Genomic DNA, 13573 nt, shown 5'->3' on the forward strand with positions numbered 1-13573 from the left:
AAAAAAAAAAAAAAAATGAAAAAGGAAAGAAATTAATTCGATTCGATCATCGTCCTCTCGCACATTTCCACCCCTCTTTCCCTGTCAAGCAGTCGAATGTTTGCGATCGAAAAAGATTATTATTGATAGCGGAGAGAATTGGTTCTCCGGTTTGTGTCAAAATAAAATCGTATCGTTTCATTTCTACTATGTGCAAACAAAAATATTTTTCCGTCTTCCGCTCTTCTGCTCCCTGCAGGCCACCGAACAGTCGATACCGAAGGAAAACAATTTGTCAATGAGACGTTTCCGTCCTGATATCGAGCTTTTCCTCCGATTTATCCGATTTTTCATTCGTCCCACGATAATTTAATATTATAAGCACCCGTACATTTATTCTTGATTAAGAAAAAGAGTAATTTTCGAAACGAAAAATTTCTATCGTTTTTTTTTTTTTTTTCTCTATTCGCAAATCTATTCGCGATAATTGATTCGTCTGATCGATATAAATATTCTTTTCATCAGAGTGAAAGATAAATTACGCGTAAAATCGTGCAACGACTCGTGCAAAGATTAAAAGTTAAAGTACAAGTGTTCTTATAATAGTGAAATTAAATGGACGAATCGAAGAGGATCGGAATCTTATTGAATCTTATCGAAGGACGAGGAACGAATTACGTTTAACAGGTGAAACTATCGAGATCCCGCCTCGAACGATCTATTTCAGCGAATGCCATCCCTCGAATTCAAAATCCACGTATCTTCCTACGGTTGAATACACATTGGGTCCTATCGCACGATCAGCCGTGGAAGTTCAAGCTAATACCACCACTGAACCAATCAACCGTCCTCCTAAAGTTCTCTGTCTTCGCCAATGAAAACGATCGTGGTAATCTTTCAGATCGATAATCGAACTTGTACGAAAGTGATAGATGTATTACGAAAGTCTCTCTCCTCCAACCGAATCTGAAAAAAAAAATCACCATTTAATTCGTAATATTCGAGGGATAAGTTCGAACGAATTTAAAAATAATTTTCATATGTCGAAAAAATTTACCGTGAACAATAAATAATTGTAAATTATAAATTCGTATATTATTCGTGTATTATAGTAGAAAAGAATATAAGTTTTTGTGCACGAGAAGAATTCTAGAAATGTAATTACATGCCTTTATCGTACGAAACGAAAATTCTAATTTTCAACTGGTACACGCGTTGGTATAATCTAAAAGAGTTTTCATGTTTTATGTATTAAACAAAAATGGTAACTTATTTATAATCGATACTAAGAATGATTCAATGAACTCTAATAAAGAAAAGATTCTTTCTTTCAAATCTGATAGAAAATTTGTCTTCTGTTGAAAGAGAACAAAAAAATCTTCTTTTTTCAAACTATCCATCTACCGTTTAAGTTTCCATAGAAATTTAAATAACAAATCTTCAGAAATCTCCAGGAAAGTTTCCAATTTTTCTACCGTTTTGATTCAAATCAGTTTCCATAATGTTAAGCCCAACGATGAATGGCTTTGTGGTCTGGCCGACAGGCAGACAAGGCTCTTGGAAATTTGTCTTTAAACATTTAGAAAGTTGGAAGGTTCTCTAATTTATAGATATAATTTATAGATCGGCAATATGTCATTATAAGGTCATTGTCCAAAGGTGGTGGGTCCTGATATGATTATCCTCGGTGATTCAGAGGCCTAACCCATCATTCACTGATGGTCATTTCCTTTCCAGAACACACAGCGCTCGGGAGAGCATTAGAGAGAAGTGATTCAAGGTTGATTATCTCTCAAGGGGTGACTCCATCCCCTCAGGCCCTATTCTTGATCTTTTGCAGGTTTGAAGAGTGGAAGAAGAAGACCCAAGTGAACGCATAAGCAACATAATTGAAAATAGTCTTGTAGAAATATCTGAAAACATTTAGATTAGAAAAAATATTCTTTACAGTTAAAATAATTGGAATCTAGTCACTATTAATACACTTCACACTTGTAAACTTATAAACTTAATTCATTGTGAATTTCATTCTTCAATTCTACTTTATTTCTTCAATTTGGAGGGGTCCTTCATGCTAGTATTAGAAAAATTTTAATCAGCACTCCACGTGCAACATCAGCCAAAAGAAGACAAGATCAATTACGGAGACGCTAACACTTGAGACAAAATTACTCCTTCTTTCTCTAAAAAAAAAAAAAAAGCAATTTTTTTTTAAACCAATTTATATTTACCGTATCTCCAGAAAGTAAGAAATTTATTAATCTCCATAAATTTTATTATTGCAGATATAATCTGAAACAAAAATGAAAATACAAAATAATATACTTTATGGCGAACCAATATCAAGAGTTCCAAATATTTCTCTAGGGCAATATTTGTTCAACAATCTACATAATAATCTCAATGACATCGTACAAGTAAGTTTTTTCAAGATAGCAGGTTGAATCATTACATCCCAGATATTAAATCGATTCAATCGAAGGACAAATAATATATTATGGAAATATATATATATATATATATATATATATATATATTTACAAAATGTACTTGACTTGCGTAATATTTAAATCTTGACATTTCAGATAGATATCGAGACCGATAAACATTTCACGTGTAAAGAAATTCTCGACAAGAGCATAAGATTAAGCATCGCTTTGCAAAATTATGGAATCAACATGAAAGACAGAGTTTCCCTTGCAAGTGAAAATCATCCAAATTACATGATAGCGATGTGTGGCACATTTTTCAACGGAATTACGTTTGCACCTTTAAATCCAGCATACACGGAAAGTAAAGTCAAGACGATCGTTTTAATTTAATAATTTTCCATCAAATTATTCTCTTTGGATTGGATGTATTTCAAATGTTAACGCTTCGCGGACAAAAGATCAATCAAATCAGGTTTTAATTTATACAACATTTCAGTCTCCAATAATACAATTTGAAGCGATGCATATTTTTATCCATTATTTTAAAAATATTTTGATCTTGAATTTATAACCTGAATTGAAAGTTAAAATTCGAGAAAGTATTCGAGTTAATAATCAGATTACGGATGTTTGTGCATTCATTAAAGAAAAATTTGTGCGTACAAAAATCTATGAAGAACGTATTACTCCCCCATTTCTTTAATCTCGTTCAGAAAAATTGTACAAAACCATTAATCCACAATCTATTAATACATCTATTAATTGTACGATGAATAAGTTTAAATAATTTTCGAAATTACGTTTTGTAAAATGATGGAAAATATTCAAGTTTAACGTTTAAAATTTTAGGAGAATTCAGCCACATGTTGAAAATTTATCAGCCACGAGTGATATTCGTATCTCGACGCACCGAAAAGCTTTTGGTAAAAGTCGCGTCTACTTTAAGCTGGGATATAAAATTAATAGAATTGGACGACGAAGCTCTCGATGGAAATGTGGTAACGTTGAACGTGTTTTTGGAAAAATATGGAAATATCGTTGACCCTCGTATGTTCACACCGGTACAAGTGGACGACAACGGCAAGAGAATGGCAGTCATCCTTTGTTCTAGCGGCACAACGGGTTTTCCAAAAGGAGTGATGCTCTCTCATCGAAATTTACTAACCTTCATTCAGAGTATAAGGTAAATTGCATTGCTCTCGTTTTTGAATATCCCTAAAAAATATTACAATACATGTATAACCATACATCACACATATTCTATTCGTTGCAAAAGTAAAAGTAAATATACTTTTCTTCTTTAAACCTACCTTCTAACGATTATTATATTTTTAATTTATTCGTTTTTTCTCACCTCATTTATAATTCCTATTAAAGCAAGCCGAGTTTCTTGAACATTCAACAAGGAGATCGAATGATAATTTTCTTACCACTGTTTCACGGCTACGCTTTCGGAATGATGTGCAACTGCATATGCTTCGATTCGATAGTGTGTTTAATGCGAGATTACAATACGGACGCGTTACTGAGCTCCATTCAAAAGTACAAGATCACGCATTTACCACTCGTCCCACCTATTCTGGTGGCTATCCTGAAACATCCAATGTTGTCAAATTACGATTTCAGTAGCGTGAAAGAAATATTATGCGGCGCGTTGCCACTTCCACTTGACGTAAGTTTCAAACATCGCGATATATCTCGATATAATATATCGATTAATCAAATCGGTCTTCGAATTTCGAATCGAATTTCTCGAAATTCATCAACGTTCGTTTTCAGATTGCGAACGAACTGAAACGTCGCACAAAAGTGAAAAACATACGAAACGGTTACGGAATGACGGAATTGGCGGTGGTATCGAATTTGAGCGAGAAATCGTGCAAAGATGCCTCGATCGGCCCCCCGTTGCCCGGTTTCAAATGCAAGGTGGTGAGCACGGAAACGGGGAAGACGGTTGGCGCGGGGAAAGTGGGGGAAATTTGCTTCGCTGGCGATCAGATAATGTTGGGATACTACAAGAATCCGAAAAGCACCGCGGAAACGATCGACGAGTGGAATTGGCTTCACACGGGCGATCTTGGATATTTCACCGAGGATGGAGGATTGTACGTCACCGGGCGAATAAAGGAAATCATCAGGTACAAAGGTTTCCAAGTGGCGCCAAGCGAGATCGAGGCATTGTTGCTAACGCTTTCAAGTATCAAGGACGTGGCTGTGGTGGGTAAACCCGACGAGGTTAGCGGAGAGTTGCCGATGGCCGTGGTAGTGAGGCAACCAGGCCAGAACGTGACCGCTGAAGAAATTGTGGATTTCGTGAAAAGTGAGTCTTGCGTCTTGAATGGTTCGAGCAAAGTGCGAAATTAACGACAATTTTCCTTTTAGGAAATTTATCGCCGCAGAAATGGCTGAGAGGAGGTGTTAAATTCGTCGAAACTTTACCCAAGACTCCATCCGGCAAAGTTCTACGGAAACAATTGCTTAATATCGTGTTATCCAAATTGTGAACGAATTGTATATATCCTGTACGCATAATATACACATCGAATAGAAACTCCTTTTCTAGTAGAAAGAATTTGTTGAAAAAATTTTGAACGCGATATTGGAGCGCAGTTCCCAAGGGTTGATGCTTTTTCGAATAAGTATTCGTTCAGCGTTCGAATAAAATAAAGGAAGAATTCGTGAGCGTACAATATCGATTCAAATGAGAAACTTTCGATTCCTTCTCTTTGCTCGACGACAGAGAAGAAAATCTTGAAATTTTGTCCTCTGTGGGCAAAGGGAAGAGATTAGGGTGTAAAAAGAAGAATGGATATCGTCGATAAGTAGACCGATAATTGGCCGTTCTTTTAGCGGAATAGTCAGAACGATCGCGTTATCTTCGTTAACGAGAAAGTGCGATAGGAATTTCTAGCAGTTTTACTGGATCAACGGAATTAGCGGTATCCGGTATTGGAAAAATTTAAATTTCACACCACCTACTCTACCGTGAGACTGCTACACGACTATGCGATGTATCGTCTACACAGTGTGTCCCATAAGTCTTCGCTTATCGACCAAAAACGATATTGAAATTTCCAAACATTTGCTTCATCCATTAAAAAATTATCATTCTCAAGGATATCCTTCCGTGACGAGTCGAGGAAAATTTCTAAATGTAATACGAAAAATGATCCGTCCCTGTGAAACAAAAAACGTGAAATTAATTTGGTCGCGGAAATCATGGGAATAAGTATCTGATTGGATTTAAAGCAGTTCGGCAACTTGCCTGACAATCGTATCGAATCCAATGTCAGCCGATTTGCAATACACCTTGTAGGTGAAACAAGTCTATTGCTCCGCTACTACTGGATATATATGCAACTTGGTATACGTGTGGTGTACGTCTATGGCTGGCGTTCCTGTTAATTTCATTGTGACGATCACCCTGACAAATCTAATTGACGTGCATCAATTATTTGCCGGACGAAGGCCGCTTAACTCCCTTTCCACTTGCCAGCCAGCATGGTTTCCGGATAATTTCATTTTTCACGATACTTTCTACCGATAGAATTTTACTCCGTGCCGTTATGTCGGCCAGCCTTTCTAATTCCCAAGCGATGATCCATGTGAGGCTGTAAATAGAAAATACTCTATTACTATATTGTATTGTGCGTGACGAGTAAAATTTTTGAATTTTATTACAGTTGTGAAAAATATAGGAATTTTCATTTTTTTCCTCGACGAAAAATAAATTTGTTCGTACCTTCGAATTTCGAATTGTTGGAAGAAATTTTTAGCCAAATACATAGTTGGATGAATTTATTATGCAACAAACGATAAACATCTTTAATGTAAAGTTTCGTGACAGAATTAAGAAAATATTGACAAACTTTCCTCCATCTTCTCTCCGCTAACTCTTCTTTAGTTAGATTAAAAAGTAATTAATGAAATATTAGATTTAATATACGTTCAAAGAACCGTGATAAAAGTTCTCACACTATGAAACGTTTTTTTTCGCCTAGAGATCCAACATACCACCATTGTTAAAGAACTTTCAGGCAAAAAAGCAAGTAAAAGCAGATAAAAAAAAAGTTCGAATAAGATACACGTGTAAATTTTTCGAATTGAATTTTCGATTCCTGAAATTTGTCAAATTTAATAAATTGTACTATTGGATGCAAGAAAAGCCTCGGTGACAATCGTCAATTTTTATATCTTTAAAAGAGTAAGAATTCGTTGGCACACAAAACACGTTTTAACCTCATCAATTTTAATGATACAACAATGAAATTTACAGAGCATTTATAAAAAAACGTGGAATCTAATTAAAAGAAGTTTACTAAAAAAAAAAAAGTAAAACTTTCTTGAATCCAACGATACATATTCAAAGATAAACGGTGAAAAATTAAATATCTATATCGTTTGTCTCGTTTCATTATTGTACTTTACGATAGTCTCAAGATATTGTAAAAAGAAGAAATTGAATCATAAATATGAATCATGTGCGATATACGTGTCTACTATCCATCGATTCACGGAAGAAAGGTTGGAACTTATCGCCCGCGGGTGATCTCGCTGCATTGTAAAAAGAACAAAACGCTTCTGATTAAAGTTCTCATAGAATATTCGGATATTCTTGATCAAGGTTCGATTACACGTGAAATTGCTGTTTATTCAAAATACTTACGTAGAATTACAATCTATCTCGTTCAAAATTTTATTCTCGATTCAAAACTTCTCACTCGAGATGAGATTCTAACCTATTTTTAGCACACTTGATCCTGTCTTTAGATAACAAATCTATTCTTCTCCCCTTTTTTTTCAATTATAAAGATTTACTTTATTATAATCAAAATAATGACTTATCGTTTATTAATTTCGATCGTATCTCTTTGTTTATTCGCTATTTTTTTTCTATTTTATCTAGACCGAAGAACATAAACAATGCGCCTCCATCGCCACGAAGTAAGTAATCCTCGAAGCGCGACCATTTCAAATTTGTCGATCGCTTCGATGGTAAGAAGATGGAAGAAAACGTATAATTGGTTGAAGTTTGGTATATAGAATAGATAATCGAAAGGTGGAAAGATCGATTGGTCGGTAGGTGAGATGGCGTTGCGATAGAAGCGGAAGAACAGAAAACGGGCAGATGCGATGCAGTTGGCCGCAATGGCGATATAGAATGGTGAGGCAGCGGCATAACGCGCATAATAACGCGCGCTCGAGGCCTTCGTAAAATGAGATACGACGGTAGGCAACGAAGCGTAGGAAGGAGGCAGCAGGGAATCGGGAGAAAGAGAGACAGACAGGAACGGATAGAGGGCGGGGAGGGTGCCTATCACTCGGAGAGATCCAATACAATGCGAACTATTGTACCCACGTTCGCCATCCACTCCAATTCCTAGGCTGGAGATATGCAGCTAGCTCGATCCTGCACTTGCCGCGCGCCCTCTCTACATGTGTTGGAACGTTACACACATACCCGACCCTCTCTAAGTCTATGTCGCCGCTTCCGTAAGGATACGAACGAGTTCAATATGGAACGAATGAACAGATTACATTGACATTGTACCTCTGGCAAATGACGTGTTTCGTTCAAATTCAAGTTCTTCCATTCTTCACCAGAAATTGTTCGTTTCAAAAATCTAGGTATGAAACTTTTTTATTTATTTTATCGTAGATTCGAAACTTTTGCATTCCAAAGATGATTTTCTCGCAAATATTGGAAATGCATCGAGACCACCATTTTACTCGAAGAGTAACTTTCGCTCTCGAACGATTTTCGAGAATTTTATCGCGGGGATCGAACGAATCGAGGATTCGATTTATGATGATCGAATTATGCGATGGGAAGCTAGAAAGAGAAATAGATGACGCGAAGCATAACCATTGGCGAGAGAGAATCGGAGAGAAAAGGATGGATAGAGAAACAAGGTAGGAAGGGAACAGGCGTTTACGTGCGCCAGACATCCGATGATGCATAGTTGCTGTTGACATGCTGGAACGTCAGGCTCACATGACCTCTCGAGCACACCCATTATCCGCAAAGCGACCCCCAATTTGGGACAATAACCGCTTCGTAGAGTCGTGTAATAATTATTGGCCGGTTTTCAGCCTCATCCTTCTATCCTCTTCAGTTATCATCGCCAGTGTTTCGTCGCGTTTAACGTCGCGAATATTCGTTCGAAAGAATACTCCAATACTTTGTTGCGTTATCATAGCGCTGGTGCGTGGATATTTCCTATCCTTTCGAATAATCCTTTTGTAATATTCATTTTGAATAAATTTAACGACGAAGGATTAAGATTTGTATCAAAAGTTATTCGTTTTTAAATATGGATAAAAGATGGATTCGGACAATGGAACGGAAGAAAAAAAGATCAATTACGCAGAGATTATGAAAGATTTTTATTTTAAACTTATAATTAAGCTTTCATGTAAAACGTGAACGGGAAAGCGATCCCTTTTGATCAAACGAGATCATTATTCGGAAATGTTTCGTTATTAGTCACCGATGTTATACGTATATTCGAGAACGATTTAAAGCAAACAATATCATTATCTGACTGTTGGCCGGTATGCAACAGACATTTTTTTATTCTTCAAAATATTTTTCGCTGTTTCACAATTTGATAAACAAATGCACGTTCATTGTGTTCACTGTTTTCAAGAACAAACCTATTAATATTATCGAAAATCATGAAGCGAGGGAATGAAATGGAAACGTCTTTTTATTGTTAAATAAAATTATTTAATTAAAATCGAAATTCGTACGATTTAATTGAAAAGATAACGCAGATTAGAGACAAAAGATAACGAGAACAATTAACAATAAAACACGTAGCTTGTATAACCCAGTGAAATATAATGTGCATAAACTGTCTGAAAATTACGCGAAACAACAGGATGACAGGTAACACGAACGGTGAAGTAGCAGTATTGTCCCCATTTATTCGAAATTTATTAAACGATGATGCATCGTTTAATAAGCGGCATACAACACAAAACTACATTATTATTACTTTAACTGTTCCTTTCAACGATATATATATATTTTTTAACTTTCTTTTAAAATAATCCAAATTCAAATCTATCCTAAATTATCTTACTAAATAAAAATACTTTTTCTTTATTACAGAGAGAATTGAGAACGAGATGAGAACATCGAGATAAAGAATCGAACGGACCTTAACGTCTCTCTCGTAAGATAAATCCATGGTATGCGCAATTCTGGAATTGAAGTAGCCTTAAAATTATATAGCGCAAAGACACGGGTATACGATACGATTCCCTTCATCGATAACACGATCGAATCGATAATCAGGAAACGAATTAACATCAATTAGAACGAACTTTACAAGTTTAACCGAATCGATAGGAGCCACTCCTTGAGCTGAAGTACATCATTCTCTGGCGAACGTACAAATCGCGCGATACGACCGTTTTCCAATCAGTAAGCTCATTCATTGACGGTCTAATTAAACCTGTTCCCCGATCCACCGAAATTCTCTGCATTCCAGGTGTAATCGGTTTAATCATTTACGCGGCGCTGTACTACACTCTACTTAATTCTATGCGACTACTTCAAGTCCAACCTTGGCACGGCTGCTGTCTACGGCCCCTAATTCAACGTATAAATCTCTCTCACCTGTTATTTATTATTTTCATGAATATGCATTTCTTTCACCGCCTGCTAATGGACCCCTGAGGCCACGGCGTGTTAGAAGTGTTGCGCGCAACAGCGTGCAGTTAAACGGATTTGATTAATCGAAAAACTTGATCGAATCCCTCTTTCTTTATCCCGCCGATTTATTATATTTTCCTTTCATATTAATATTATTTATGTTGTAGGATGCAGAATTTGTTTATTGTTGAAATGGAGGAACATCAGAAAACATTGAGAAAAACGTTTGCAGGGGAAGAAGATACTCTGTGTATCTTCGTATTAATAAATAAAATTATGGATATTTGGATGGCAGTAGGACGGTGTTGAGCGGGTTCAAGCGTTGGAGCTAGTGCGGAGGGGCATCTATCATTTCACGACCCATTAAAAATTTAACGCGAGGTGGAGAAATGGCGGGTTATGGAACGCTTGATTTTAATAAAAATCCCGGACATCGGGTAAAAATGCCATCGATCTTTCGTGGATTGGTAGAGATACACCACGTGAAAAGCGAAATTACATAATATCGACCGATGTTTGGTAAATTTGACGTTCCAATGCTTGATAATTATCAAACGGATAATTTATGAATGAAGGAATAAAAATGGATGAATGATAATTAAATGAATGGATAGAATAGATTATTTATATTTCTTGTATTATTGCGTTAATATTATTCCAATTACACGGAATTTCTTGTACACTCGAAAAAATTCAAACAAGATATAGATAGAGGATTGTGCGTGCACTTGAGAATCGAATCGTTGACAAATAAGCTTTCGAAGAATCTGTTTGAAAGAGATAACGCGTATCAATTGATATAGCAATATCAAATTCCGATTGGCATGAATTATATACGGTTTATTATTACGGTACAGTTCGTACAATTGTTGCATACAGTTTGTCATGAGTAATTTTTGGACTCGTTTTAAAAATTTTTTCTCAACCGATCATATCCTTGACGAGGAGACGATCGCCACTTACGTAGAGTTAACATATTTGAAGAAGAATGAAATACAGCAGTAAGTATTTATTTACGTATGGTATATTTCGAAAGTGAAGACTTTTAAATTTTTAAAGGAAAAGTGTGATGATTTTTTTCTTTGTTCGACCGATTCCTCAGCGTAATCAATCTGCTCGACAATGTAAATCCTGGGAAACTTCGTCAGAATCCTCATCATCGGTTCACCATTGAGGAAATCGAGACAATATTGCCGCAACTTCAAGTAAGTTAATCTAATTCATATCGACAGTATTTTTAAATATATTTTTTCATTGGTTATAATATATACAATATTATTATATTATTATATTATATTACATTAGAATATATCTTTGAACCAATGAAAACCAATGAAAAAATCTATTATATTATTAATTATATATAATTATTATAATATAATAATTCTAACATTCTTAATACATTGAAAAATCTAACACGTCTAAACTATCATCGATGGCGATTATTTGTAAACATTTTCTTTATCTTTATACACTTTCTGATAAGGTATCGAATCAATGTATATCAAAAATTCTTAACAATATATTTCACGCAGATAAGAGGGTTTCTTATTAATAAGAAAAATAAAGCAAAAAAAAAAAAAGAAAAAAAATAAACAAAAATTCGTAATCTTCGTTTCATCGAATAATTATTTATCGTATCGTTTGAATTCGTTTCAGTGCAGTCCATTTCGTGACTCCATATACCGAGTATTCTCTTCGAAGAAAGACAAACGATTAAGCTTGGAAGATGTTCTGGACTTGTGCTCGGCCTTCTCTGAATATTGCCCTGACAATGTTCGCGCCACTTGGGCGTTTTACGTGTTTGGTAACGTTATTCGTTTCAATTTTTTTTTTTTTTGACGAATTAATCGAAGAAGTTGAAAGATCAATGCAAAAATTTGATACACCGAGTGCATTTGTTCGAAAGTGCATTTATCAATTTCGTTGTGAATAATTTCTTTTTTTTTTTTTTCATCTACTATTGGAATTATATCCTCCAGTTGCGTGAGACATCTTGTGTTCGCGTTTCGAAGGAACAATAAACGCGAGGATCACGTGATCAATTTTTACGATATACGAAATAATACGAAATAATTCCACGCTTCTTAAATTTTCGTCCATCTGTTTCTCGATTCAGAAGTCAAAGATACGATAAAACGTTCAATTTATTTATCACAGTGATAAAAATTTCTCTCTATTCTTCGTTTCCGTGTTATAATTTCATATATAAAAATATTAGTAGTAATATCGTTGAATAAAAAAAATTACACGAACGAAATTACAGAAATAATTCGACGAGCCGTTTTAATCAACGGGCGAACCGTTTAAACCATTTGAGAGAATCTCTTATCGATTTAAGTTTAATTTCACGAATATATACGAATATACGCCGCACGAATGATCGTGAAAGCGGAGAAACAATAGGAAGGGAGGGAGAGAGTGAAGGATGGTTACATGCGCGGCAGAGAAGGAAGCGTATTCGATTTAGAGTTAGAAAAGCATAGAAAAAAAATGGAAAAAACATTGACGAAATTGATTCTTTTTGCACAATATGGATGACAGATAACGTAATTATAATAATAAGATAAAGATGAGATGAATATTCTGATGATAAAACTATCGTATCGTCAAAGTGAAAAATATATTCTCGGTGCACTTTCGATTTTTCATCAAAAGAACGAAATAGATTATTCCATTTCTGTCCGATTCTAATTTATTCTTATTTTATTCACACTCATGGAACGAACGTGATTTTCAATTTTAGAAGGTTCGAGGTTTTGATAATACGCATGATACAGCGTGTGGATAACCTCTGCATCGACACTGTTAACAATCTTCATTTTCCAGATTTGAACGGCGATGGTGAAATCTCGTCGAATGATTTAATCGAAACTGTGCAGAGGCTGATGTGGCCCCAGAACGAGTACGGGGGCATTGATACGGCCGAGGCGGAACACGTCGCGCGAATAGTAAGTTTTCATACAGCATGATGTAAATCTCGATAACTCGTTAACTGTGTACATAACCGTGTGAGATAAACCGTGTGTGTAATACAGGAAATGTTTCTGATCGTGAAACGATTAAGCCACGATAACGTTGTACGCATGTATGTATGTCGTTTGGTGATGGATACTCCCTTTACTCCAGCTATCAAAATCTTGACACTGTGTTTGTTACACCACAGACAACCTTATATGTAACAAGTTGTAAAGTGTATACGTTTGTGAATTGTACAACATTAGGCAAGGTAGACATCTACTCGAACGAGATAAGATAAACAACATTTTTTTTCGAGAATTTTTCAGCATCGTATGTTCGAAGCGAATCTTTAAACGAGGAAACATTTGGATCGTCGTCGTTTTCATAGATGGACAATTTGGACGATCGTTCACGAGAATAGATGCAATTAATTATAAGCGAAGATTCCAGAAGGACTCGTTAGTTGTATTAGTTACGGTTCTCTCTCTCTCTCTCTCTCTCTCTCTCTCTCTCTCTCTCTCTCTCTCTCTCTCTCTCT

General features: G+C 35.6%; 2 protein-coding genes across 4 annotated transcripts in view; both read left to right on the forward strand.

The window, feature by feature from the left end:
* The window catches only part of LOC122717274 (4-coumarate--CoA ligase 1-like), a 10376-nt gene extending 5400 nt beyond the window's left edge, over positions 1-4976 (forward strand). For 2 of the 3 annotated variants that reach the window (XM_043941189.1, XM_043941191.1), the window contains exons 2-7: positions 2265-2396; positions 2565-2772; positions 3261-3594; positions 3789-4083; positions 4191-4731; positions 4794-4976. In XM_043941189.1, coding sequence (XP_043797124.1) covers positions 2283-2396; positions 2565-2772; positions 3261-3594; positions 3789-4083; positions 4191-4731; positions 4794-4915 — 1614 coding nt within the window. In that variant the 5' untranslated portion in view covers positions 2265-2282 and the 3' untranslated portion in view covers positions 4916-4976. Of the gene's footprint in view, positions 1-1716; positions 1820-2264; positions 2397-2564; positions 2773-3260; positions 3595-3788; positions 4084-4190; positions 4732-4793 lie in introns of all 3 variants that reach the window. The other variant, XM_043941190.1, reaches the window with a different exon arrangement.
* Positions 4977-7903: 2927 nt separating this feature from the next.
* The window catches only part of LOC122717276 (calcium and integrin-binding protein 1-like), an 8564-nt gene continuing 2894 nt past the window's right edge, over positions 7904-13573 (forward strand). The window contains exons 1-7 of the mRNA XM_043941193.1: positions 7904-8039; positions 9529-9843; positions 9911-10021; positions 10242-11075; positions 11177-11279; positions 11734-11881; positions 12904-13025. Coding sequence (XP_043797128.1) covers positions 10960-11075; positions 11177-11279; positions 11734-11881; positions 12904-13025 — 489 coding nt within the window. The 5' untranslated portion in view covers positions 7904-8039; positions 9529-9843; positions 9911-10021; positions 10242-10959. The remainder of the gene's footprint in view (positions 8040-9528; positions 9844-9910; positions 10022-10241; positions 11076-11176; positions 11280-11733; positions 11882-12903; positions 13026-13573) is intronic.

This window comes from Apis laboriosa, unplaced genomic scaffold (assembly GCF_014066325.1).
Source record: "Apis laboriosa isolate Shangri-la unplaced genomic scaffold, ASM1406632v1 scaffold4_cov146, whole genome shotgun sequence".
NCBI classification, from domain to species: Eukaryota; Metazoa; Arthropoda; class Insecta; order Hymenoptera; family Apidae; genus Apis; species Apis laboriosa.